We start from the raw sequence: 27,445 nt of genomic DNA, 5'->3' as shown, positions 1-27,445 counted from the left end.
AAGATAGAAATTCTTTTCCATGCCTTGCTCAACTGACGAATCATTTTGCGCTCAATCGCGATTAACATCGAGTAATTTCCGACAAACTATCACCGTCTCTTAGAACTTACTTCGATCATAGATTCTTGCAATGTTGAGAACTTATTGTGATGACCAATTCTAAAGCATATATATATAAGTTCAAACTCAAAACAACCTTAAAACAGGTGGGATGGAAATAAGATGATTTAAACCATGCCTTAGACCGATCCAACTTTATTTTCATGGTGATAGAGAGAGAACTCGCATGGCCGCAGATCTCAAGAGCAATAACGTTCAGCAATCTCTCCAAGTGCATCGTGAAGCTCCTGTGGCTTAGAGAACATGACCATGTGATCGGAGTCGGAGATCACCATCACTTCATCCGGCGGGTTCATCTCCACCATCCACCTCTGCATGCCTTCCGTTATAGTGAGGTCCTGGTCACACACGATGCACAACCGACGGACGCCGCCGTATTTGCCCGTTGTGACTGCTACTTCCTCCTCCATCTTGGCTTGATCAGGGTACAGACGAAATGGCCTGACCAAGCTGGACGCCAAAGTCAAATCCTATGACATTTGCCGATTATTCATCATGAGCGTATCGAAATATATGAGGTTAATTTCGAATTACATGATATCGTACATGGCTTTTACCGCAACCACTGTTTTGCAATCTGATTTTATCACGCCATATCTGGCCATTTGAACGAGCCAATCACATACTAATTGAATTAAGATAAAACATACTATTATCTTCCTATGATACAAGGGAATATCACAATGGATTCCTCGAAACGAACAGCAACCTTACTTTACAAACCAACCCTAACCAAAAACCCTCACATGCCGCCAAAAAGTGGCGTACCCCCGTGTAACAATTGTTGTGCGACCGAGAGCATGGAATCAGGACGTGGAACAGAGTGGAAGAAGAAAAATCAATACGAAAAGTTTACGTGATTCGATCGGAGTGCCAGAACCTACGTCCACGAAAAGAGCTAGCAAATAATTCACTATCAAATTAGAGGAATATAACAGAGTTTACAATCACTCATGCTTAAGTGTTTTCCAATTTTATAAATTACACCCGATAACTCACGATATTTTCTCTACACACAAGTCTCTCGGAGCTCTAATCTCTCTCTCGTTGATGAGCTCTCAGTCTCCCCTCTCGGTGCTAAGGACTCGGCACACCTTCTTCGTTGGACGCCTCTCCCTCTCCTATAACGTAAAAGACAGAGAGAGAGTCTCCATCATAGTCCTTTAATTAACGCGCACATGGGACAGCTTCACCTGTTCTTTCCTTTCTATGGGCATGCATGCACATGGCATGTGAATGCATTAAAGAGGGAGACAAAGAATGGACAACATAATCAATGAGGATGGGCGCCCACCATACTATTTAATAAAGAAGTCCAATATTCTTTCTTCTTCAGGCTGCACGTTTCCTTCGTTTAATGTAAAGGTATTGAACTCCTTTTCTTCAGCTGAAGCAAATCTCTTCTCCGACTTTCCTTGCAGTCCCGAGCGAAGCCAAGGAAATAAGGAAGGCACGCGTACTGCTTTCTTTGGATTCTTCCTTCTACGCAGAAAAGTCCGACTTGGACTTTGTTCATTCGGCTAGACTAGAGTGTATTTATCGAGCTCAAACTAGAGATATATTTTAACACTAATTTATTCTATTGAGGTGGAATTTTATTTAATCTTACCATTCTTATTGTATATTAAAAGTGGATCGAAACTGGGTTTACTCTAAACCCATTTAATACCAAGCATGAGATTTAATTTTTTTCTTCCATACCTAGCATGAGATTAGACTTTTATGTTTTTAGACCCATTTCGACCAATTTATAAGAAATCTTTTTTATCCGTATACGACTCAGCCCAACATATTTGAGTTAAAGAGTGCATGATTGACCCATTTTGCCACTGCCATGCCCAATTCTTTACCTCGACCCATAGCAAATCAAAATCTAGGCAACATTGTCACACACACACATATAATATATTTCATCTATCCATTTGCTAAGTGCTGATGCAATTTATTGACTTTTATAGAGCAACCCAGAAAGGAAAGAGAAAAAAAATAAAAAAGAAGAAGAAGATTCGGGCACTAACCTCAGGTGGGGAGAGTTGATAGAGCTTGGAAGAGAGTAAATCATATCCAAGTGACATGGAAGTGGGAGGTCGTGCAGCGGGTGCCGAGTCCCTGCGATATTCCATTCTGCGAGCATGCTATATGGATTTGCAGGGTAATACGAATCAAGAGAACAAAACAAGGAGAATACATATCAGCCATTGAAGACTCAATATGTTCATTGTCATCTTTTAAGGAGATCAACCACGACAACATTCTAAATTTAGAGGATCTCGACTCTAGATTTAATTTGTGCGATTGTATAACTCTTGACGTCAAATGGACATGCAGCCGAAATCAGAACATCAAATGTATGTATTTTTTTCTTTTGTCTTAGCACTATGTGCCGATTTTCTAGCAATGGGGGTAAAATTTAAAGGCTGAGGAGGTCTTAGGCATCTGACTTCTGTAAAAACTTCGACAAAGGATGTTTTCGATGTAATAAGATGGGATGTCCAATTTTCCAGTGAGTGGCCAGCCTCTACCTAATTTTGGTGTACTTTCTTTTTTGCCAAACCACGTCAGATTGCCTAGTGATTGCAAACGTGATCTTGTCTACGCACGAAAGGGCAAGAAACACATCAAACTTACTGTTTCATACATAGAAATTTCATTAATTAGTCTATGTCCTTGGTCTCTCCCACAGAACTATATACTTGCCCTTTAATGATGGTGCTCGTTTTTCTAAGTCTCTAAAACCCATTTCTCTTGCACTTTAAGTTTGTGATCCCCTGGTCTTCATCTCGAGACATCGAGTACATATACGCAAAGACTTCTTTACAAATCGATAAATGGATAATGACGGATTCATACATATTTAAATTTAAGTAGGTGGGTCCTATTCAAGCAATCAACAAGAACCTATTTACGTCATTTTATTTATATTGCATTCAACCAATCAAATTGTTTGATCTAATAAGCATTGATCTTCGCACAATGATGGTGACTTCTCAGTGAAAGGCATGAGTTTTGGATAACTCGCAACACTAAGAGCAAGTATCAATGGGCACAAAGAGCTTGTGCTCGCAACAGATCATCTACAACGCTAATAACGAAAAGGCTAATTTGGATGAAACCCTTAGAAGTTGTATTCAGTATCACCATCTTTACCTTTATTAGTAGCTGTTCTTTTCCTCTATTCTGGTCAAAATATAAGCGGTGATTCATCCTCGTGCATCCATGATGATGATGATGTCTCTTTGACAAATTATTTCACGCAACCAAAAAGAATTTGGACCACATATCCGTTGGTCCACATCAAATTTTCACGTGCATTCCAGTGGACTCAATGTTTCAAATTACTCTATAAATTTCGTATTTCTGGAAGACAATTCCTTCTCAACTAGTTTTCCAACCTGTACGCACATATTGTGAGGGGTTTAATTCGCATTTCGAGAAGTGGAGAGTTCCTACACATTCCCTAACATGGAGATGTTAGATCAAGTTAACGCTTAAAGCAATATCATCGGCACTTGTGTTCATTTTCCACGGCCTTCTTTTCTATTGTAGGACATTGTCAAGAACCTTTCCACAACCGCCAATTAGCTCTAAAGCAAGTCTGTATTCGCGTTTGTCTCATTGTGTAGCACACAAAAGAAATACTTGCTCCCGGGGGGGTGGTGGTGGGGGCGTGGCGGGGGGGAGAGCAAGAGAGAGAGAGAGAGAGTATGACAACATACCTCTCGAATGATGGAGTGATAACCGAGCTCAGGACCAGGCATGAAAGCAGCAGCAAAAACAGCAACATCTACTTTCTCAGGAAATCTCTCCATGGCCATTGACAGGACAAGCCCTCCCATGCTATGCCCTACCAAAATCACCTTCTCTTCTGGAGGAAGACCCTCCAAGAATCCGAAGAGAGGCTGGGCATATTCCACGATCGAATTCAACTCTTGAGCTTGCTTTGGATGGACCCCCGAAGCAGCCATGTCCAAGGCAGTGACCTTGTGGCCTGAGGACTTGAGGAGAGTGGCCACTCTATACCAGCACCAAGCTCCATGACCAGCCCCATGGACAAGCACAAAGTGTTTCTCTCTCTGAGTTTCCTTGTTGGCCATGTCTAGTAGTGAGTCTTTGCTTTCACTGTTGGAGTTTCCACATATAGGGTTATGTTTTGTCTAGGTAATGTTGATCTTGTCTCAAAAATTAAAAAAATAACAATGAGGGATTTGGATCTAACTCATAGGATGCTTCCCTAGTGTTGTGACCTTCTCAGAGGCGAACCGCCAAAGGGAAAACTAATGGATTACAAAGCTCAAAAACCAGGCTCGAACTCCCAAGCCCATGACAACCCAACTTTCGAGTTTTAATTTAATCAATTTGAACAGGGAAAATTACCAAAAAAGTCATAAACCTTTTGCAATTGTGCCAATTCAGTCCTAAACCTTTTTTTTTTTTGCCAATTCAGTCCTAAACCTTTTGCAATTATACCAATTCAGTCCATCCGGCCACATTTGGCCGGCCGGCGCTGACGTGGACGCCGGCCGGCTGACGAGGCAATTTTTAATAATTTTTTTATTATTTTTCGAATTTTTTATTTTTTCTCTTTCTTTTTTTTTTTCACCTATCTTCTTCCCTGGTCGCCAGTCCGGCAACCGGCGAGAGACTGAGGCCTGCGAGGTTGACCTCGCCCTGGCCATGGGCGAGGCTGGCCCTCGCCGGCACTGGCGAGGTCGACCTCGCCATGGCCAGGGCGAGGTCGAGCTCGCCGTCGCTGGGCGAGCTCGACCTCATCCGGCCATGGCAAGGCCTCGCCCGGCGACGGCAAGGCCACCCAAATCTGGCGAGACCTTGCCGTCGTCTGGCAAGCTTGACCTCGCCCGGCCATGGCGAGGCTCGACCTTGCCCGGCGACGGCGAGGTCGACCTCGCCGAGATCCGGGCGAGGCCTCGCCGGCGACGGCGAGGCCGCCCAAATCCGGCGAGACCTCGCCATCGCCATGGCCCGGCGAGCTCGACCTCGCCCGGCCATGGCGACGGCGAGGTCTCGCCGATTTGGGCGACCTTGCCGTTGCCGGCGAGGCCTCGCCCGGCAACGGCAATGTCGCCCAGATCCGGCGAGACCTCGCCGTCGCTGGGCCAGCCTCGCCGTCGTCGGGCGAGGTCGACCTCACCTAGCGACGGCGAGGCCTCGCTAGATCTGGGCAGCCTCGCCGTCGCCTGGCGAGGTCGAGCTCGCCGTCGCTGGGTGAGGTCGACCTCGCCCTGGCCATGGCAAGGTCGACCTCGCCCATGGCCAGCGAAGTGGACCTCGCCGGCCTCAACCTCTCGCCGGTCGCAAGTCGTCGGACCGGCGACCGGGGAAGAAGATAGGCAAAAAAAAAAGAGAAAATAAATAAAAATTCAAAAAATAATAAAAAAAATTATTAAAAATTGCCACGTCAGTCGGCCGGCCGAAAGTGGCCGGATGGGCTGAATTGGCACAATTGCAAAAGGTTTAGGACTGAATTGGCCAAAAAAAAAAGGTTTATGACTGAATTGGTACAATTACAAAAGGTTTAGGACTTTTTTTGTAATTTTCCCATTTGAACATGCAATTCAATTTACGTAGGAGTCGCCACTAATCTATTGTGGGTCCATTAGAAGCCCAAGTAAAGTGTGAAAGAATATTGTACTTCTACGAACCAGATATATTATGGATACGAGAACTTGATTATAATAGATTAATTGACGCCCTTTCGATACCTTTTCTCTTATTTCGAAAACATTTTGTAGGCAGTCTTGGTTAATTTTAATGTTAAACCACTAACAGTGATAGGTATTCATGCGGGTGCGCAATAAAAAATGTAACGCTTAATAACCAAGTAATAAATAAATAGAATGTGAAGAATAGGGCTAACCTCAATGCAATGCAAAGCAAAGCATAACCTTACCATGATTAATTTTCCAAATATCTGCATAGTCTAAATAAAAAAACTCATGCCTTGCCTAAACATAATTTCTAATGCAATAATAATGAATTATTTTTTAGATTTTTCATAAAAATTTGGCTATGGCCGATGCATGAAATACAATCTATTTCTAAATTATGACTGTGATCTAATTTAACATGACATGTAACATGCAATCTAAATGACCTAATTTTAAAGACAAGTAAAGTTAACACGAATTAATCTAACATGACATGTGATTTAAGTTATATAACCCTAAATATGTAATTATTATATGACGTGGACATGGTGACATAGTAATGATGACGTGGCAAGTGATGACATGACAACAATGATGACGTGGCAATGATGACGTGGCAACGTTGACGGGGCAAAAGACGATACATAATGGATGCTACTAATTCTATATGATATATGAATGTTATTTTTGCGGTTTTCTTTTTAAAGTTAAAATAGGAAACTACCTAAAATAGGAGATTAGGAAATAATTTAAATTAAATAATGTTCTAAACTAGGAAATTTCCTAAATCACTACAATGCTCCTAGATATGCAATTCTAAAATAGGAAATAACTCATTAATGCTATTTATCCTAATATGAATGCAATTTTTTTTAGTATTTTCAATATAAGAAAGTCTTCTAAATTAATAACCTGCAATATTAATAATTTTTTTTAGTATTTTCAAATGTTTTTTAGTATTAATAACCTGCAATATTTGAACCCACATACTCAAATATTCAATTCAACCCAAAATAGGAAAAAAATGAATCGATAACCGGATGTCAATTCTTACATATCAAATTTTCAATTATATACACAAGTCAAAATGGAAATTTCCTAATTTGGATAATGCCCAAAATCTCAAGCGAGATAGACTTCAGTGATTGCAAATTAGGCAACGAAGTATTGTAATTGGATTCGGTTTAGAGAGTTACCTAATTCGGAAGATGTGTTTCCAAAACGGACCGGTGGCGAGGAGAATCACGGTGACCGGCGAGACACGAACTAGAACCGACGAAAGGCAAGCTGCAAGCGAAACCGGCAATGGAGTGGTAACGGCGAGGGGCAGCAAGAGGCTCACAGCAACGACGACGGAGGTGAGCTCTGTGAGGAGACGGCGACAGTGCTCGGCTGTGCCGGGCTGGGATGCGCGATGGTAGACTTTCGGGATGCTGGGATTGCTGGAAAAACGTCAATAAGGGACTGAGGTGCCGTCCGAGGCTGTTGATCACAACGGCGGAAAACCTTCAGAAAATATCAAGGACCCTGCAAGTTATTCGGGGAGTTTGCTGGTGGTGATGAACTGTTGAGCGAAACAGCGAGGTGTGGTTGGATGGCGTCGGAATTGGACAGAGTCCTGGTGCACGGCGAAGGTACTGGTCGCGACAAAGCAGCAGTGCCGCAACGTAAGGGTGTTGCAGGACAGCAGCGGCTCGGCGACGTTATTTATATGGCGTCGGACTGAGGAGTTGATCAGACGATCGTCGGAAACACGAGCGACACTAGGGAGAGCAGTTTGTTGCACGTAGGTTGCTGCGGAAAGGAAAAGAGCTCAATCTCTCTTTAAACGGGTAATGTGTTGTGTGTAGCGTGCTCTGCAATCCTTTGGTGTTTTTTAGTATCGTATCTTTTCTCTTTTGCCTTCATAAAAAAGGGTAAATTGCACAAATGATCTACGAATTTTGGCCTAATATACAAAGTGATTCCTAAACTTTAAATTTGTTCATTGTGGTTCATGAATTTTAGCCAAATGTACAATATCATCCCTGAACTTTTAATTTGTATAATGTGGTCCCTGGATTTTTTATCCATTTTCAATTTAGTACCTAGATTATATGAAAATGTTCAATGTTATCCCTAAACTTGAATTAATGGAAGGACAATATTGAACATTTTCATACAATCTAGGAACTAAATTGAACATTTTTAAAAGTCCAGGGACAACATTGAATAAATTAAAAGTTGAGGGACGACATTGCACATTGGGCTAAAGTTCAGGGATCATATTGGATAAATTTAAAGTTCATGGATCACATTACACATTGAGCCAAAGTTCATACATCATTTGTGTCATTATCTCTCTAAAAAAATGAGAGAGAACTTACAAAATATAACTTTTTGATTCCCAAAATTGAACAAAGAATTAAATCTTCCAAAATTTTAGTTATCCACATACTAATTTTGGCCACCATAGGTCTTTACTGGGCTTGGCCAAATTTCGTGGTCTAGCGGGCTTAATCCAAAAATTAAATTAAGCTCAGAATCCCTCCTTACTTAAGTCATTTAACTCCAATGCAATATTATATGGGCTTATTTAAAATGCTCATAATATCTACATACAATTTAACCAATATTTTTGTGAGCCCAAGGTTGATCCCTAATTTTCTATGCAATAATTAACTAAATGGGGTTGTCAAACTTTAGGTGTTGACACCTTGGTAATTTGATAAATATCAACCGTTGATTAGTGAAAATGAGATTTGGATGAACGATTGAAATTTGTCGAGGTAAAGAGCATTGTATGGGATAGAGGATTTTTTTTATAAAAAATTAATTAATGATTGTCAATCCATATTTCCTGGACACGAATTCATGGCTTCCAAGCTCTTTCAGCTCTCCCCACCTGAGGTCAGTCCACACGCCCCTGATCTTCTTCTCGAATTGAAAGAACGTACAGCATCAATTATCGATGTTTAACAATTATTTCAATGTATGATTAGGTGCCACAAAGTTAAATCCGACGTGTTTTTGAAGTTTCAAGTAGTAGCAACGACACCGAAAGGCGACAGGATGATTCGTACGCGGGTTTGACTCAAAATCACACGGTTTTACGACTGAATATCTTGGGGATGGTCAATTTCTTCCCTTATGGGAATTGAATGCAACGATTTAGGATCGTTTGATCTCACAAAAGGATTTGAATCTCGAGTTCTTAACTATTCTAACTTTAGTTTGACCCGACGTGGTTATAGAGTTGTCATCTCAGGCAACGAAATAAAACTATCTTATCCTTGTGACTGCAAAACTACAGGATTTGATGTTAGCCACCTACTTGGTGAGACCTTTTCTGCTTTATCCCGATCAGTCCAGAATGAAGGAGCGAATAGACATCACGAAAGTGAAATATGGTTCGGTCCGGCGCGTTATCATTCTTTGCGAAGAGGAGCTTGTGACGAGGGGAGACGCTGAAGTGGATGGTCAAGCACAACCCACCAGATGAAGTGAGGATGATCTCTGGCGCCGACCATATGATTATGTTCTCCAAACCGCGAGAGCTTTGCGCTGCCCTTGAAGAGATTGCCGAACATTACCCTTGAGATTTTGCCTGTTCGAGTTCTCATCGCCGTGGAATAACATGGAGGTGTTAAGGGCATGCTTGTTTCATCAGAAAGAAATGAAGAAATGGGTGAACAACTTAAAGGTATTGGCTCAACGAGCATCTGTGTATCAATGTCATGACTCAGATCATATTCTCCATCATTCAACATTCAATTAAGTCCTCCAAATTAAACTTTGCAGAAGAAGGAGAAGATCCTCTGCAAGTTAGAAATGTATATAACGCATTAATCATGCTGGTGATCGCTAGAGTCGGTCAAGAGTACGTAGCTGGAAGTATAAGTGAGAGATGCACAAGTTTAACATGAGTAGGATAGTATTTGCTAATTGAACTCAACTGCGGAATACAAAGAGAATGGAAATTACAGCAATGCAAAGGGAAAAGCTCCAAATATAGATACAAAAGACTATGTACAAGGATGAAGCGGATATTTATGCAAATGAGCGTCGCTTATATGATGCTTCAGCAGCCTTTGTCCATTGGGAATGTGCACACAAAGTTAACCAATATGGAGATATGAAGCCTTCATAACACAAGATACCACACCTAAGAATGTCAATCAGCTCAGCATAGTAGGATGTCCAGTCTGAAGCATCCTCTTGATAATGTCCATTCCAAATGAAGAATCTGACGAACTGTTAAATGACGGGTAGATGTCAAGAAAGGGTCACGAGTTCAAGATAAATTTAATTCGTAACCAGAAAATAAAACACAATCAACTCGCTAGAGGACATGACACGGGGTTACAACTCAACAAACTCTGGCGTGCTGCCAATTGTGCAGTGCGCCATGGCCACGCTCATACATCAAGCGATGTGTTACAGGAATTCACACCAATCATCATGCTATCACAACTTTCTTCTCGACTATTAAAGAAATTGCAATATCTTCAGATGCATATATGTATATGCTCATTCCTAATTTCTTGTACTTCCTATCTTCTGTACTGCAGATATGGTTATTTAAACAATTTGCTTTTGACCCTGCCTTATGTCGGAAGGAAACAGTGACCACTACATTTACCACAGGCAAAAGAAAATCCTCGCCAGGTCACAGAAAGCAAAAGTTAACACATTATTTCCTTCAAGAGACTTTCATCCACCATCTCCTGTGCACACAAAGAGCAAATGCAGATAGCAGAAACCAAAAAGGAGTCAAAACCATCTAGGACCACTTTACAGAGACAAGCTATCGTTTCTAAACCACTAAAATTCAGATTCAGGCACCTGAAAACTACCGGACCAAACTGAGTAAATGTTTTGAAGACATTTTTTGGGTCGAGGTGTCAGATTAATGATTCTAAAATCTTTCATATACATCTCAGAAATGAGAACAGATGCCAATTCACTGATTCCAACCACATCAAAGGCCATCTATCTGCTCTTATTTGAAGCACTCGAAAGGAATATCTGATGAATGATATATCTGTCGAATGCACTTCACCAAGAAAACTGACTTTTTCTAATATTAAAGAAGTACAAATCTGATAAAGTCGTGCTTATCAATGAACAAGCAAAACTCAAAGATTTGATTGTGATCATTTAGTGTTTACAAAATCGAGGCACCAAAACTGGTTACTTAGTTCCACCTAAGAGCTAACTTTCCAATAGGATTGCAACCAATTGACAGTAAACGATTCAAAGCAAACAAACAAATTCTAAATAAAAAGCCAATAAGAAAGCATATATCACCCAAAATTGTTTTATAAATCGAAAGTTCAGAAACCAGACAGAGATAAACTCGTATATGGTCTGGATAGGTTGAGAAACTAGATCAACTGACCTTGGGATAGTAATTTCATACGGAAATGAGATGACTCCTTCGCGCTTTGGAATTGGAGGTACATGTTCCTTTTTGTCATTCACGAATCTTATTATCTGAAACAGAACATCGCGAAGAGAGGCGTCCAGTGATGCCCTGCGCATGCTTCTCTCCTCTAAGGTATTCTCTGCATTAAAAAATATATATTATTGTAAAACAACGAAATGAGGCAACGATGCATCTCAAATCAGATGTACATAATTGGCCATACCCCCAGTGTCCACAACTTTGGAATTATGCGACTTGAGAGAATGTACTTTCGGTTGTTGGGCCACATTCAAATCGATATACCAATGCTCCCAATCTAGCCGCTCTATTTGCTTGCTGAACCATGATACCTGTTTGTTTTTTACTTCATAGAAGGATAAACATATCTGCATCACATAATCCAACATTAGTTAGGAAAAAGAGGAACCAACACTATAACCCCCACGCACTCCCTAAGGTTTCAAAATGATGCTAATTCTAATCTCATTAAAGAATCATGAGGGGCATGATATATTCAGGGCCTCATGGGAACTGCTTATGTTTGGATATTCTTGGTGTAATCTCATCAATAAGCCAAGGGCTGATGTTCACATGCAGAAAACTTTCAACACTAACCAGATGCATGAGACATGCTTCTGTATAGTTTACATGAGAAATTGAGCACGCGCATACACTCACTTCCAAATTCAAGCTTCACTAATAATTACCATTGAGACAGGAAAACACCAAAACTATCTATGTATCAAGTAACATGTTCACAGCTTGAAGTCCTAACCTGGCTTTTCTTATTTGGATGCTTCTCGACCCAACCAATGAACTGCTCTATCTTCTCATCAATTTTCTTCTCGACTTCTTGATCCCCACATTGCACCTATATCATCAAAACAAGCACAATTCCATCATGTAAAGTCCTAGATATCACAATTTAATAATTAAGGATTGATTAGAGCTAAGTTAGATTAGACCGAACAAGCTGGAAGCTTGGTTTGGTTAAAATTGATGCTTTACTATTTTTGAGGATTTCCATGTACCATAAGATGCAGAAAATGAAACACATGGTTCATACATATATGAAGAGGTTATCGCCATTATTGACCACGAGAATCAAATAATCAATGGAAGTTTGCTTATAGTCGTTTAGACTCATGAAACAGTAGCGTCAACTATCTTCCACAGCATATTGCACTTTGCCGATACATGTCTACGTTACAAGGGGTAAAAGGCTTAATTAAACATGGGCGCAGACCATGGAAATAACTCCAATGAAGGGAACTCAGGGAGGATATTCAGCTAAAATCAGACAAAATGGCGTGTAACGAACCATGCTTAGAACAGAAACTTTACCATTGTTACTTTCATAGAGAAGTAAAGAAAATTGTTAGGTTTATATCTATCAAACTTATACCATGTAGTTGACCTCGAGAAGCAGAACTATCCAGACAAATTTATACCAAAAATCACCTCTGTTTTACAGGCAGATGACGAGAAACGCATCACAGAAATGGTGCATTGTAAGCCTCGAACAAGATTAAAGTTCCCAGACAATTACTAGATGATAGGATCGCGCCAACTCTATGAAGTCACAGCAGAGCAGAGCAACCATACCAATTGCCAACTACTGCTAAGATTAAGATAGCAGACTAATTTCAACAGGATGGAAAATAGAATGAGTAGCTCACCCACTTACATATGTAATTTCAAAAAGTTCCAAGTCGATTTCTTTGGGCCGCACAAGGCCTAAAGCTCGGTGGAAGATAATAGTGTGTAGCAAACCTGCAAAACATCACCCAATTTGATCATTCAACTAAGAGCAGAGAAAAGGAAAAGTACAACAGAGAATCGGTATATACTCTGGCAACAGAAAACATGAAATTAATGGAAAACCACTTCGACAGGAATCACAACCAAATGGGTGAAGAATGATGTCAGGGCAAAAGCGAATTCTCCTAATGAAAACACAGAGAAACCTCAGCAGATACAAAAAAAAAAAACAAAAAAAAACCAAGTCTCACGAAGCTGTTCTCTCTCATGTCTGTCCCAAAAATAGTTCCTACCCCGACAACCATCATTCGAACTCAGAATCAAATTGCTAGAAGAATCCCTTCACATGATGCAAAACTTACATCGGAGCACATCCCGGATCTCGTAGTGCTCCACCTCCTGCGAAAAACAACAAAGAAAACCCGCGGGTTCGCATCAAAAAGCAAGAAGCCAAGCTACACTGACCAGCACGAATCGACCCAACTGAACACGAGGTCAGGGGGTTCAATTCTCGTACTTCGCAACCGGGTAAAAGCGAAATCGCCGCGTGTTATGCGTACCAGTTCTTTGAGATGGCAGACTTCGCAGTTCATGATTGGCCGGCGAGACAAACGAAGGAAATTTGCAAAGACCCAGAAGAAAAAAAATGCGAACTTTTTGCTGCTGATCGGTCGATCGGAGAAGAAGAAGTTAAGGGGACGGAACCCTCGATCGCAGGGAGAGAGGCGAGTGGATTTTTCCGGCGAGATGAGAGGGGGTGATCGAGAGAGCGTCGTTGATCTTGCCTTGAAAAGCTCTCTCTTTTCTCTGGACTTCTGCTGTTTGGCTTTGGAAGAAAGCTTTTTCCAAATTTTTTTTTTGCTTATTTTTTTCTTTTAATTCTTCTTATTAAAAAAACATAGAGGAAATGAGAAATTCTTTTGTTATAAATAATAAAAAATAAATACATTTTGAAATTAGATTAAAACTATGAAGAAGACTTTCTCTTTCCCTTTTGGACAAATGACGTGTTTTTGTAAAAGAATTGAATTTATTGAAACTCAAATGAGTACTAGTTTCTTGTTGGAAACTTGACTCAGACAGAAAATCAACTGTCGAGTTGAGTGTATGGTATGCTTGAGCTTGACTCTAACAAATACTTCGGTAGCTCGAGCTCAAATCCCACTCGAATTAGGTGCATCAATCTCAAGCTATGATCAATCCACACCAAACCTACTCACAACCAGCTTGACTTAGTCTCACCCCTATCAATCAATATCAACCTAATTCAAGTTTGGTAATGGTAAAATAACGTAATTACACAATTTTGCAAGTAAGATTGGGAACCCCGTTACACATAGCATAAGTCAAAAAGACACAAATGGAACTAATCCTAGAAAGAAAGATAATAAGCTTTACAACCTATAACCTTTCATCCCTTGTTACCGTTTTCCCGCAGCAACAATAACTATGAAAAAAGAGGTGCTATAATTTTTATAAAGCGTTTCGACACCCTGCTCATGGCTGCAGCATCTCGCAGTTGCAAACTTACAGTAGCTTTTAGAATGTCTATCTTACATAACTCCGAGCTGCTGTAGATTAAAAGCATAAATTACCAAACAACGCGGCATTGCTGTAGTTAAGCACAGCTACATCACAACCACAGCTATACCAAACAGATATCGGGTATATCCTTTTGTTCAGCAGCAAACCTTTCGAGTGTTGCTGCTGATCAAATTGTTTTAGGGAAGGCCCAAAACGGAAAAGGCCAAACAATCATCAAATTTAATGATTTGGGCCTCGCCCCAGATTGGTCGGCCCAATATCCTTGTCATATGGACTCTTCTTTAAGCGTTGGCCCGAAAACATATGGACGCTCCTGAGTGTCTGTCACACACGGTTGCTGATGCTTCTTTCGGGCCACCATGGTGGCAACTTGGAAGTTATGAGTCGTCTCAATGTGGAGGTTTGAGCAGAAGTACAGTTCATAATCAGTTCCATGATCTGAGGTTTTCTGGAGAGAGGATGGTTGATGGTACTCATTCAACCGATTGACCTCGTTTTGGAAGACAAAACGATTCTTTTGGATTTATACATGCTTTTGAACCACGAAGTCGATTATTTTGTGTGTTGGATTGAGATCGTGTGCCCTCTTACTTGTCTCCCGTTCGGTACCACATCCATACAAACCATCGATCCATGCGAATAAGGATGATTGAGTAATTTATGGTTAACTTAGGAGAAGTTGAGATTTGTTGTTTCACTAGTAGACACCGAAAGGGGAGGAGCATCTTTGTCTCGCTAATATTTCGAACATCATGTCCACTGAAGATACCCTGTCTCTTTCTTATTCCTCTTTCCATTCCATGAAATGGTCATATGCTAGTGTTATATATGGCTTTGTATCAATAACCACTCCCCCTTAACACTATATTCCCTTTTCTGTATCATAACAATAACTACTGACACCATCTATAGTTAGTAGATGCAGCAATAATATGATTGTTCTGGGTTTCTCACAGCATTAAATTGATTGAAAAAAAACCATTATGTCTTATATCAAGAAAGAGACGATATATTGATCATTTTACCTTTTCAAAGAAAGCTGTTCTATAACGAACCTTTTATTTTATCATTCGCCATCAAAGTTATTGTATATATTCCACTTCCTTTCGTTCTTAATAGATTTGAGAAATAAATAGTGGAGAGGTTCTTAGTATTTCCATGAAAATGATTTGTCAATATTCAAAGCATTGCCATGACATAATATAATCAACAGTGTATGATGAGTAGGATTATTGAGCATAGTTTATACCTGTATAAGCCTGTTTGGCCTCACCAGGTCGAAAGCTGCCGTTGAGCAAAGTTTATATTTGTTTGGGATCTTCAAAGTAGATTTGCTGGAGTTTTAATCACATGTAACTGCGAGTTATAATGTACAAATAAACAAAGAAGATGCACTCGCAAAATCCAATCTTGGGTGAGGAGAAATCTCTCTCAATAGTGAAAGAGAATGGGCTGTCAGTTATATGTCAGTGAACTATATTCTCTCTCTCTCTCTCTCTCTCTCTCTCTCTCTCTCAGTCTCTCTCTCTCAAGTTTCTTCACAAACTCCTGTAAATTCCTCAACCCACATGCTATCATCTTTTGTGAAGAGAGACCTGATCTTGTTCTTGTCACTGCTTCACTTTTGTCAGGTTTTTGAACAGCTCCATTGGAATTCCAACAGTTTTGATCAATCTGCACTTTTTTTTTCCATCTATTTGGTCTCCTTTTCTCGAGAAAAGGGTCACTCTCATGGAATGTTTACCACCGAGAACCATCCATTTTTCTACTTTCAATGTACTCTCTCTCTCTCTCTCTCTCTCTCTCTCTCTCTCTGCTCACATGTGTTCCATTGGAGGACGAATACTTACAAGATTGAAAAACCCTTTGGCAATTACCTATAACTTTGAAAGGGATGTTTGTAGATCCCTAGATACAGGTGGAAGAAAGCCTAATGATTTTTGTGTTTAATTTTGTTGCGTTTTTTTCTCCTCCTTTTTGACCGATTGTCTGTTGTCGCCCATCAAATAATGCAAGTTAATATTGTCGCTCATCGATGAACGTCAAGAAATTAATACACACGGTGTACCCTACCCTAGCTTTTCTTGGCCTATTTTCTGTAAAGCTTTTTGACAGCCGAACATCCCATCAGAATTTGAAGCCATAATTTCTAATTTCTACACCCTCTTTCCTCACTTTTCTCATGCATAAGACCCAGCTTATTGATATGAGCAAATTCAAAATACATGTGTTTTCATACTATGGGTATTTGGATTTTGTTTCGAATTGAAAAACACATTAAATATATTTGAGTATGTTTAGGTGCTAATTTCGAAATCGCAAGTACGGCAAAAGTCATCTATTTAGCCTAAGCACAGATAGTCATCCATTTACACGGAGATAAATGAAAAATGTGAACTCGATTTGCATGAATAAAGGTACATAATACATATGAAAGTGAACAAATGAATCCTCCTGTGGGAGATAAACCAACGGTGACTCCGTGAAAGATCAATAATTGAGAGCGTGACATGATTTAACAGTATATTCTCTGTATTGTAATTTGATGGGGGGAGATGTGACGCCCCCTGTCAATTTGAGTAAACATAGGAGGGTCGACTTTTAAAGTTCTAGCTTTTTTCTATGTCGTTGATATTCAGAATCGTAGAGATGTCCATTGGTTAGTACAAAAGGACTCTGCCCAGCAAACGTTAATCAACCTACGGCACGAGTTCAAACTAGACTTGGAAAAATTGCTCCAAATTAGCGTATCAAAGAAGCCGCTCGCCAAGTTTCTATGATATGTAAACGCGAGTTATTGACAATAGGTCAGAGCAAAAAAGAGGAAGCTCGAGTTGAAAGCTCAAAAAGACCGCAGTTGACGCCGCATAACCAAACCTGGGTCAATCTGTTCGTCTGCATACATGATGGATCCACCATCTTCTTCTTTACTAAATGTCTGCATAAGCCATTCTTATTGCTCCCTAGCTGGAAAGCTATAATGAAAGATGGGTATGAGAAACCACTCTCGACGTGGCTTTTCTGAACTTCTGTCTGCTTCTTCTCTTGTCTCTTGGATTCCTTCTGCCAAGCTATATCGATTAAGCTTCATTAACTAGCTCGAAACACATTCGATTCCATCGTATAAAAAAGCATATATGTTTCAAACCTGGAACTGTTCCCATAGTGAATCCTCAGCCACCCCAACATTCCCATTTTCCCACCAAAAACGAAAGAGGACGAATGTTGAGAAACCCTAGGAAAAGCTAAGATTGCCGCTAAAGCGGGAGACACGGCGGGGGGCCCCCCCGTTAGAATGTGGGTGCGCATCACATCCATGCATCGTTGTCACCCTCATCACCTCCCCCTAATTAAGCACATCTGGCTGCACTTCCATCAACTGATTAGTCGTCAAGACCTTCGTGCCGCACTGCTTGCATAATATGAATATAAATATAATGACTGTATTCTCGCTACGTGAAAATTTCTAATGCTATTCGTAGTGGGTTGGACTTGTTTATTCAAAGGTTAGGTTTGATGGAGAGATTCGGCGGGAAAGCGAATCTCACTGGGACTCCCAAGGGCGAAAGCAACCGATAGCGACCGAGCATGGAAAGAGGATGATAATGCAAAGAGAAAACTTAGAACGGAGGAGATGAAATGAAAGAGGGAGAACTTACTTCAAAGGGCCGAGAATAAGAAATTTGATGTGTAAATTCTTAGTATGGATTATTCTCTTGAAAGTTGAGACAACATTAGGGAGCCTTAGTAAAGATCCAAACCACTCTTGTATCCCTAACACGGCTTGTATTGCACGTCTCGTGTGCAAAAGTTTTAATTTGACGCAATTGCTAATCTTGTTCACACTTGTTTATACACTCCGAATATTATCATATGCTTTTTGCGCATTCCTCGTCTAAAGTTTCGTCAAACGAATAATGTGAATGCACGCAACGCATGTAGAGTTCATACATCATCTGAGAAGTCGACAGGCATCAAGAATATACAGTGACTTTGATAGCTGATAGAGACTTGAGAGCTCGCCTTCCCTACTTGTGCAAAGGACCACTGTCAAGCTGCCGTGAAATTAATCAGTCCAGAGCACCGAACCGGTCGTGATCGATGACAACAACAGGTCCGACATGAATCAACATTCACAATACGTGACCGTCACAATAACGATCAATCTTCATAACCCTTCCGCAGAAGCATTCTCATCGCATCTTGTGCGCCTCACGAACCTAATCCGAAGATGGCCCACGGCGCCCCGCTCGAATCGAAACGAGCTCTGATCAGTCCCGTGCCCCCCCACATTTTCTTTTCAGGCGAAAAAGGGGAAAAAAAAAAAAGAAGGGTCCATCTTCGAATTCCGCTTGCTTTTTTTCCATATACTATTGTCATGGACCATCATCCCAGATGCACTAAGTTGAACACAATCTCAAAGATAGATAGAGAGAGAGAGAGAGAGAGAGAGAGAGAGAGAGAGAGAGAGAGAGAGGGGATCATGCAAAACGTGAGGTCGTTTTCGTTCATTCCTGACAAGGACGGGACCCGGGCAGCGGGCAGCGGTCACACTCCGCGTTTCGGTCTCGCGGACCGGACGGCACGCGCGGTCAGGGGGGCGCCTGCAAAGCGCGCGCGGGGGTTCTCGAAGAAAAAGCGGGCGAGTCAAAGCTCGGTCAACAGTGGCTCAAGAGACCAGGAGGGAAAAAAAATAAAAAATAAAAAATAAAAAATAAAAAAATTGGAATTTCTTCTCTTTTTTTTATCAGAAAAAATAAAAAATAAAAAATAAAATATATATATATGGAATTTTTAGCGAGTGGGAAACAGACATGGTGGGGGGGCTTTTCGATTTCCCCATTTTTCCCAATCGCGTCGTGATTTCGCTTTCAATTTCACTGTGGCAAGTTGTCCCTCTCTAACTCGCCATTTAATCTTGTTATTTTCGTTCGTTTTTTCTTTTTTTTTTTGGCATGGCTGGATAATTTCGACAGCTGCCATCCGAGTTAAATCACTCGGGTTTCTTGTTTTTCGGTGGTTTTCTTTAAGGAAAATTATCCTATCAGTCCTAAACATAAACCCGTTATGCGAATGCTACCACGTCATCACCGGCCGTTTTATATGACATACCATTATGTCGGCAGTTTTCAGCGAAAATCGGGACGGAACATCTACATTGGGATTTCGCGCAAATGGTCATGATTGAATCCGTATCTGTGCAGTAGATTTTATCCAATCCTTTTGGGCTCCCAGTTCATGTGAAACAAAGACTATACGTCAAACCCTAAATCAAGAATTGGACAAGAAGGACATGTTTGAACGTGAGGAGCTGGTGCTTATCCCACTAGCACTATTGTTTTCACTTGATTTTACGTTAATGGGTGTGGGTGGAGTTGGGGAATACGATCAATAATTGCGTCAAGGTCTAGGGTGGAATCGAGTCAACCTAAGCCACCCCCCTATCGGAATGTATTTTAGCATGCAAGAAAATTGTCTAGAAGACGAGGCGCCGGTTTACACCGAATTGATGTTTAGCGGACTAATTAACCCCGCCAAGACTTTTCATTAAGAACGAATTTGGCGATTGCAATTAAGCAGACCACCCACTCTATTTAATGTGAACATGAGAACGTCCGAATGGAAAATTTTGGTCTTAAGCTGTCCATATAGTTTAGAAAGTTGATTAGTAAAACACCCGTTGATTAATGCTAAATTGAAGCTCAATTTCATGCCAATTTCCAATAAGAGAAGAAACTCGCTCTTTTTTTTTTTTTTGATGTATCACCAGGATGTGAACATGAGAAACTTTCAAATGGAAAAAAAATTGGCAGACTTAATCAACGAATTAAGACGCCCGGCCTATGTGCTTGCTAATTTATCGTGCACTTTATTAGGAAACAAATTTTTTTTTTTTAACATAGTATACTGATTTGGTTATTGTGGCACTACCCTTTTGAGGTCCAGCAATTAACTAATTAAAATCACGAGATTTTAAGGATCAACTAATCTCCAAAGCAAGGATACCCAGAAGTCAATGAGCTTTGCCATATAATAATATTTTTCTTGTCATGATTAAAACGCATTATTTCAATAATTAAAACCATGTCCACAAAGATTATCTTCGAAGCCAAGTGATAAGATTTCGTTCTTCATCACCAATTATTTCCACATTGCGATGGTGATTGACGAATGGTTGTACCAATCGGGGGACAAGGGGACCCCGCTCCTTCTTTTCTTTCTTTCTTCTTTTTTTTTTTTTTTTGCCCCTTCTGTTGTTTTCACTGCTTTTTGATCTTATCATATTGTTTTCCCAATGTATCTATCAATTTACGTGGTCCAAGGTTTTCCAACTTCTAACCACAGCTTCTTCTTTTTTAAGGTAGCTTCGTTCACATTATCACGACATTTGACTGTGGATTTTGTCGCAGCATCGGTCACGTTTATCAGGTCAATACTGAGTGTAAACCAATCATTTCACTAGTAGCGGACAATTTTAGTTGTCGTTTGATTTGATCTGAGATTTTTGTCTCATGCAATTGTCACTAGGGGCAACAGTTTCGAGGGAAGACCCCGGTCGTCACGACTTCTAGTCGAGATTCATGAGTGGGATCCTTCGAATTGCCTTGTTATCGATTATTTTTCCGTATGCTTCGGGCGCAAGTCCATCGACCACATATACAAAGATTTGCTCGAATGCGTGGCCGAGAAGTCGAGAATCACATAGGTTGTTTTTCATATGTGGCCTCGCATATACCTAACACCTCGAATCGTGTCGATTTTTTTTTTCTCTTTTGGGAAATCCTTTTTAATTAGGGTGATATTCATTTCCCCTTTCGAATTTTATCTTTTCTTAAAGTGTTCGGGGCTTGTTATAATGTAAAGTTTAAGGTCCTTGAACGAGGATCCTTTGGTGTATTTGTCAAATGTGTTCATTGCTTATTAAAAAAGATAAAATTATTGTCATTAAATGAGGACCATAAGGTGCATTTATCACAAGTCTCCATTGCTTAGTAAATGATAAAATTCTACTGAAAAATTCTAGTAAATATATTGTTTATTGAAAAGATAAAAAGTACATGGGATATTATTAGGGGTGAGCATGGTCCGGATGGACAGTTATCACCCTGGAACCGGGAACGGCCCACTAAGGACCAGTTTCGAAAATTTATAATTGGGAACCACCTGTTGGTTCCATATATCCACCTAAGAATCGGACCACTGATCCAGTCTGGTTCCCTAATAGGTTCATGGAACCGGTTCCCAATCTCCACAAAATTGCATTCATCAATCAATACCTTGGTAAACCTAGTTTTTATGTGGGTACTTTTTCGGTTTCATCACGCAATTAATAAAAAAGTACTGATTATCAATCAATAGACGACTTATCAAAGAATTGTCGAATAAGCAAGAGAAATAATGAATTTTCTTTAAAGGCTATCAAATTATCAAACAAAGAGGAAAAAAAAAAAGAGAGTCTCGTGCATCTACCGGTCTTTATTGCTAGTCCATAAAATATATCTTAATCAATCATCCATGTTCACACCGATATGTTATTATCTCAATCTGGTCACGTAAAGTATGTCCATCGTTCTGATTCACATTTCACATCGAGTGTAACACGAATGTTAAACTACTTTCTCGGAAGTTATCCTAACAAATCCAAATTAGTAGTCAATTGAGACGACCAAAGTCAACTGTAAAAAAATTAAGTGTAGCGTTAAAGGGCTTTCTGACCCTCGTTTCTACTTGTTTCTATTGTTTAGTGCAGATAGTTATGCGGCACATTGGAAACATGGTTAAAAAGTAAAATGTTTAATCTAGAAGCAAAATTATGTCTCTATATTTTGGCCTTGTGCCTTTGGCTTTAGGACACAATATATATTGATTATCGATTATACATTTATAAGTGGAACATTGCAATACCATATATTCCATCTTAGTGATTTACTCGAGTGAAAGCCACAAGACTAATGATTTAATAATTTACAATTTTAACTTTTTAGCTTTAAAAACGAAAGAAAAGGTTACTTACACAAACAATACCAAACACAACAAAACCAAGGAAATTGTCCAATCAGTCAAGCTGGGTGTACGGACGTCAATTTAGTCCTAAACGTTTCGATTTTGCCAATTTAGTCTTAAACCATTGCGCAAAATTTCAATATAGTCATTTTGATCAATTAACGCCATAAATCGTTGACGTGGCAGCATACCATGTAGGATGGCCGGAGACTAAACAGCCATGTTAATGATTTCCAGCGAAAATTGACCGGAATAACTATATTATAATTTTGCGAAAATGTTTAGGATTAAATTAGGAAAATTGAAAATTTAGGACTAAATTGGCATTCGTACAGTTTATTTATGACCGATTGTGTAATTTTCCCCAACAAAACCTAAATTCATACATAGAACCATATAAATCTTTATCGCCCTCGATTTCTAATAGTATACAAACACAGATAAAGTGATTGGCATTTATCTACATTAATATATTATAAGAGAATTACCTATAAGTGTTGTCTCTAATTGTGCCACTTAGGATTGTAAATTACCAAAATGACCCTCTCCTCATCATAAGGGATTGTTTTGGGGAAAAAGACACCACAAGCGTTATATGGTTCTCATTTGAGTGCCATAACTTTTTTTTCCGATCACTTGAATGCCATAACTTTAAAAAAAATGTTTACCGTAAATGCTATGCCACGTCAGATTTCCAGTACTTGGGTAGATGTTTTTAAAAATTTTCTGGCACTTGAGTGCCATTACTATCGATATTATCTTATACAAAATTGAGACGGTAAAGAATGTACGAAGAATATGTCATATCATGTGATTGCTCTAAAATTTAATGGAAAAATTATCCAAAAAGTTGTAAGCTTACTGTACGGTCACCAACTCAGTTCTAAATTTTTGAATTTGGCCAATATAATCGTAAACCTACTTATGATTTTTCAATATAGTCCATCTGGCCTTTAGATCGATCGGAAATCGCTGACATGGTAGTCCAGTTAGCACCAACTATCCTACATGACACGACCCAAATTTGACATATCAAACGGGACTCAAAACAACGTTGTTTTGAGAAAATTTTAATTTTTTTAATTTTTTTCTTTTCTTTTGTCTTTTTTTTTCTTTTTTCCCTTCATCCCCCCGGATTTACGGTCGACGAGGCCATAGGCGATGGCGCCTCGGCCCTCGCCCAAATCCAAGCGAGAGCAGTACAATGGATTTAGGGCTTTGGGCTTTTCGGACCATTTTTCCAATCTTAATGATTTTTGCCCTCGCCCAAATCCAAGCGAGAGCCGTACAATGGATTCAGGGCTTTTTTGGCCATTTTTCCAATCTTAATGATTTTTGCCCTCGCCCAAATCCAGGTAATAGCCATACAATGGATTCAGGGTTTTACGCTTTTCGGACCATTTTTCCAATCTTAATGATTTTCGCCCTCACCCAAATCCAGGCGTGAACCGTACAATGGATTCAGGGCTTTCCAGACCATTTTTCCAATCTTAATGATTCACTTACGTGTACAACTTCATATCATCTGATGATATGTTAATGAATCGTCATATTTAGGATTGGATATCTTCCACACTCCACTTCAATCCCACACAACGATTCGCGCGAACCACAGAGTCCATGTCCAGGTTATCAAAAACAAGCAAGATGGAAGAACGATGCGCATGCATGGGCAAAGCTGCTTCACCGCACGCAACGACGTACGTGCGGAATATAATTGCATAGCGCATTAAGATGTCCCGATGTGCCACGCACGATGGGGCACGGCAAATCATCTTTTTTTCCTTTGAAGGTTCAGCCATCAGTCTCCGCCATTGATCAAGCTTTTATTATTTAAGAGAGAGATTGGCTGATGTCGTCGTGGGGACACTCAGCTTTACACGTTCCTCCATGTGATAAGCCTTCTCCTTTGTGACCAGTAATCATTGTCTATCAACCAATCATCTTTATTTAATGAAGGGGACATAATACCTCAACATTGATTTATATTGTTCCTGTTTTTTTTTTTTTTTTTTGTAATTTTTATATTATTGGGGTTGTACACACTAGGATTATTCTTTTAGAAATCTTGATTGTCATCATAATTATGATCTCCCTCTCTCTGTGCCAACAATGTGTAAAATATTTGGGGAGCAAATCGATGGCTACCATAATCTTAGAGCACTACACCAGATCATTCTTGAGATGCTTAGTTTCGTCATACAAAAACATGCATGAGTTTGTTTATTCACAATAAATTGTAACGAGTTTTGCCATAAGAATCCGGCATTTCTTTCAAGTCATTGTGTAGGTTTGACCTTAATAAGATGATAGAGAGATCTAGATGTCTAGAGGAAGATAACTTCGTATTCGTCAAGTTTTAATATTTCCACATTTGTTCGGTGAATTTTTATTTAGTGAGTTCCTTAATTTAGTCAATTCATACAATCAAGTGTTTTCGTAAAAAGAAATGTTATGAGAGAGGGGGGAGTGGGGGGCTCTGGTGGCAAAACCCTATAACCTAGGAAATCCTTTTCGCGGGTCGAAGACCGTCATTTGAATTCAAGTGATGGCCGATCACCCCTTCTTGCCGTGCCGGCCAGGGTTACGAGAATGAAGGATGTGATCTTTGCCCAAATTGAAGTGAGGACGTCATCACACATGTGAGGGGCTGTGGTGGCAAAATCTTATAACCTAGAAAATCATTTTCGCAGATCGGAGACTCTCATTTGAATTCAAGTGATGGCCGATCACCCCTACTTGTTGTGCCGGCAAGGGTCACGAGAATGGAGGCTATGATCCTTGCCCAAATTGAAGTGAGGGTGCCATCACATGTGTGAGTGGAAAGAGTTACTCTAACGCCATATCCGGAACTATCTCTCTATCAAATGATGGTACACGTGTAACTACTAATTGATTTATAGAGTTGGTTTAAATATCAACTTATTTACATACTCGCACAAAACATATCCGATTATATTTTAATGAATTTTGTAAACTAGTCTTCGCACACTAAAATTTCTCATACTTATATTTCTAAACCGTTCTTCAAATTATAACCTATGACTTAAAATCCACTTAATAAACAACTAAAAGATTATTGCCAAATTTATTTCCAAAATACACCTTATGGATGCATGAGAGGTATTTGAGAAAATGTAATAAGATATTTGCTGAAATTTTTTCCCAAAGTCTTTCAACATAGAGGAAAGATCGCTGTGGCAATAGGGAAATTTGTCGATGACATTGTGAACTTCAAATCCTCAAAAGGTAGAACAATTTGGAAGGGTCAATTTTAATATGATCGTAAGGTGGTGAATTGAACCCTCAGTTAACATATAAATTGCGAGAACCAGTGGATATATAATTAATTATAGGCTGCCTGTGGTCTTTTAGAATTTTTTTTTTATCGAACTTGCGTTTCAAGTTTCCTCACTCAACCTCAGTTTGAATTAAATCTCTTTTTTTTGTGTGTGTGTATAATTCTCTCGTGTTAAATGGTACTTTTATTTACTTTTGTACCTTTATTGTTTTTTCTTTTCCAGAAACCTGTAATTCTTTATTCAATAAAAACAAAGTTTACAAAGAAACTAGGAATTCTCGATGTCCATTGATTTCTACAATTAGTATATGTAGAATCAGCAGAAAGCTTTTCTACTATAGAAATCAAAGCAAGACTTAAGCTCTGCAATTTTGGCATAAGAAAACATCAAATCCATATTTTGTCAAATGTTGATTTCTCTTTACCCAATAGCAAATTGTATTTTTAGATATTAAACAAGTTGAATCAATCCATGTGCTTCCATCTTACTTCTGGCTAGCAACAAGTGTAGTTCTTAAAAATATTATAGAGATGAAGTGAGACATAGTAAGTACAAATGCTCAATCTCTCACCCAATGGTCTCCCAATTTTCTAGCATTGTAACCCTATAATGACCCATTAGCTATAAAAAAAATAAATTACTTTTTGTCTCAAAACGATTTTCTATAACCATTTGATAAATTGAATTCTCTGCAATTTCACTAACATATGAACTCATCTAAATCGAATCTCATTCCAAATTAATTTGTTGAATGATCTCTTCTAAGAAATAATTAAAGTTCAAATATTGGTCGTGATAATTGGCAAAAAATTCTACCTAAATCTCAATGAAAGCATAAATGTATTTTGATACTCCGGAGCATGATTGTGCTCCAATCTTCTAATCAAACCCGCGATATTTTTGTAATTCATAGGCCAAAGATGTTCCTTAGATAAATTTATATAAACAAATTTGGAAATTAGAAGAGTAGGGAAGATATTTAAATCAGATTGTTTTATCAAGTGTCTTAACAGTAAACAAGAAAAAGATGCAAGACAATAGGAGACAGATGAAATTGAAAAGGCATATCGTTTAAAGAAATAAAAGGCAAATCTACGAATGCTTGAGTATATATACTTGTGCATGAAGGAAATTTTGGTCAATTTACTAAAAAGTATGTGGTTTAAGCTACATAGGGTGTGTAAACAGCCCACCCTTAAGACAAAATACTCGTAGTAAGTTCCATACACTTGAAGATCATACAAAAAGGAAAATTATTGCCTTTAGGCAATGAACCACGCCATCATCCCGGGTGGTCATCATTACCTTCGCCGAGTATAGCGAACCTTTGGCAATGGTTTCAAATCCAATCTATCAAATGTAGTCTTAATGTCAGGTTAAAAGTGGAATATATCATCTTGCAACTATTTTACATGAGAAATTATTCTTACAAAATGACCACATACCAAAAGTAGTTCTATTGTGGCAAACGGAACCTAATCTGTTTATACAAGATTCAAATATCAACGTTTTATTGACATCAGACCCAAAAAATTCACCCAAGAACCTAATTGCTATATGTATTATTTAAATCTTATCTTGAGTTCACGTTCTCTGTAGCAGGTAACTAACAAAGATCAGTGATTTTGGAATGTGCTTTT

At 39.3% G+C, this 27,445-nt stretch overlaps 2 protein-coding genes across 3 annotated transcripts; both read right to left on the bottom strand.

The window, feature by feature from the left end:
* Positions 1-106: 106 nt before the first annotated feature.
* On the bottom strand, positions 107-7,613 carry LOC115682562 (methyl jasmonate esterase 1-like). Of its 2 annotated transcripts, none has more exons than XM_056314964.1 (4): positions 6,983-7,613; positions 3,837-4,239; positions 2,139-2,255; positions 107-590 (listed from the first exon to the last, which is right to left on the bottom strand). In XM_056314964.1, exons 2-4 carry the CDS (start codon positions 4,212-4,214, stop codon positions 300-302), a joined length of 786 nt encoding a protein of 261 aa, XP_056170939.1. In that variant the 5' UTR covers positions 4,215-4,239; positions 6,983-7,613; the 3' UTR covers positions 107-299. The 2 variants fall into 2 exon arrangements, with proteins under 2 accessions (XP_056170939.1, XP_030462679.2); XM_030606819.2 differs by having other exon boundaries at positions 3,837-4,216; positions 7,010-7,613.
* A 2,132-nt stretch (positions 7,614-9,745) lies between these two features.
* Positions 9,746-13,802, bottom strand: LOC115682564 (autophagy-related protein 101). Its single transcript, XM_030606821.2, has 7 exons — positions 13,515-13,802; positions 13,317-13,353; positions 12,881-12,966; positions 11,969-12,064; positions 11,417-11,579; positions 11,167-11,332; positions 9,746-10,019 (listed from the first exon to the last, which is right to left on the bottom strand). Exons 1-7 carry the CDS (start codon positions 13,545-13,547, stop codon positions 9,944-9,946), a joined length of 657 nt encoding a protein of 218 aa, XP_030462681.1. The 5' UTR covers positions 13,548-13,802; the 3' UTR covers positions 9,746-9,943.
* Between the last annotated feature and the right edge of the window lie 13,643 nt (positions 13,803-27,445).

Source organism: Syzygium oleosum, unplaced genomic scaffold (assembly GCF_021117445.2).
Source record: "Syzygium oleosum isolate NSW1041296 unplaced genomic scaffold, Sole_v2.1 Sole_v2.01, whole genome shotgun sequence".
Lineage (NCBI taxonomy): Eukaryota > Viridiplantae > Streptophyta > Magnoliopsida > Myrtales > Myrtaceae > Syzygium > Syzygium oleosum.
The sequence above is the reverse complement of the archived record's forward strand: the minus strand, read 5'-3'. Positions and strand labels throughout refer to the sequence as shown.

Bases quoted from the DNA above. Each gene is read 5' to 3' on its own strand.
- LOC115682562 (XM_056314964.1), bottom strand. From the start codon at position 4,214: ATGGCCAACAAGGAAACTCAGAGAGAGAAACACTTTGTGCTTGTCCAT. The intron at 2,256-3,836 runs GTATGTTGTCAT...AAATCCATATAG, and splicing joins ATCACTCCATCATTCGAGAG to CATGCTCGCAGAATGGAATA. The intron at 591-2,138 runs GTTAGTGCCCGA...CAAATGTCATAG, and splicing joins ATCAACTCTCCCCACCTGAG to GATTTGACTTTGGCGTCCAG.
- LOC115682564 (XM_030606821.2), bottom strand. From the start codon at position 13,547: ATGAACTGCGAAGTCTGCCATCTCAAAGAACTG. The intron at 11,580-11,968 runs GTTAGGACTTCA...TATGTGATGCAG, and splicing joins ATCCAAATAAGAAAAGCCAG to ATATGTTTATCCTTCTATGA. The intron at 10,020-11,166 runs GTCAGTTGATCT...GTCATTTAACAG, and splicing joins TATGAAATTACTATCCCAAG to TTCGTCAGATTCTTCATTTG.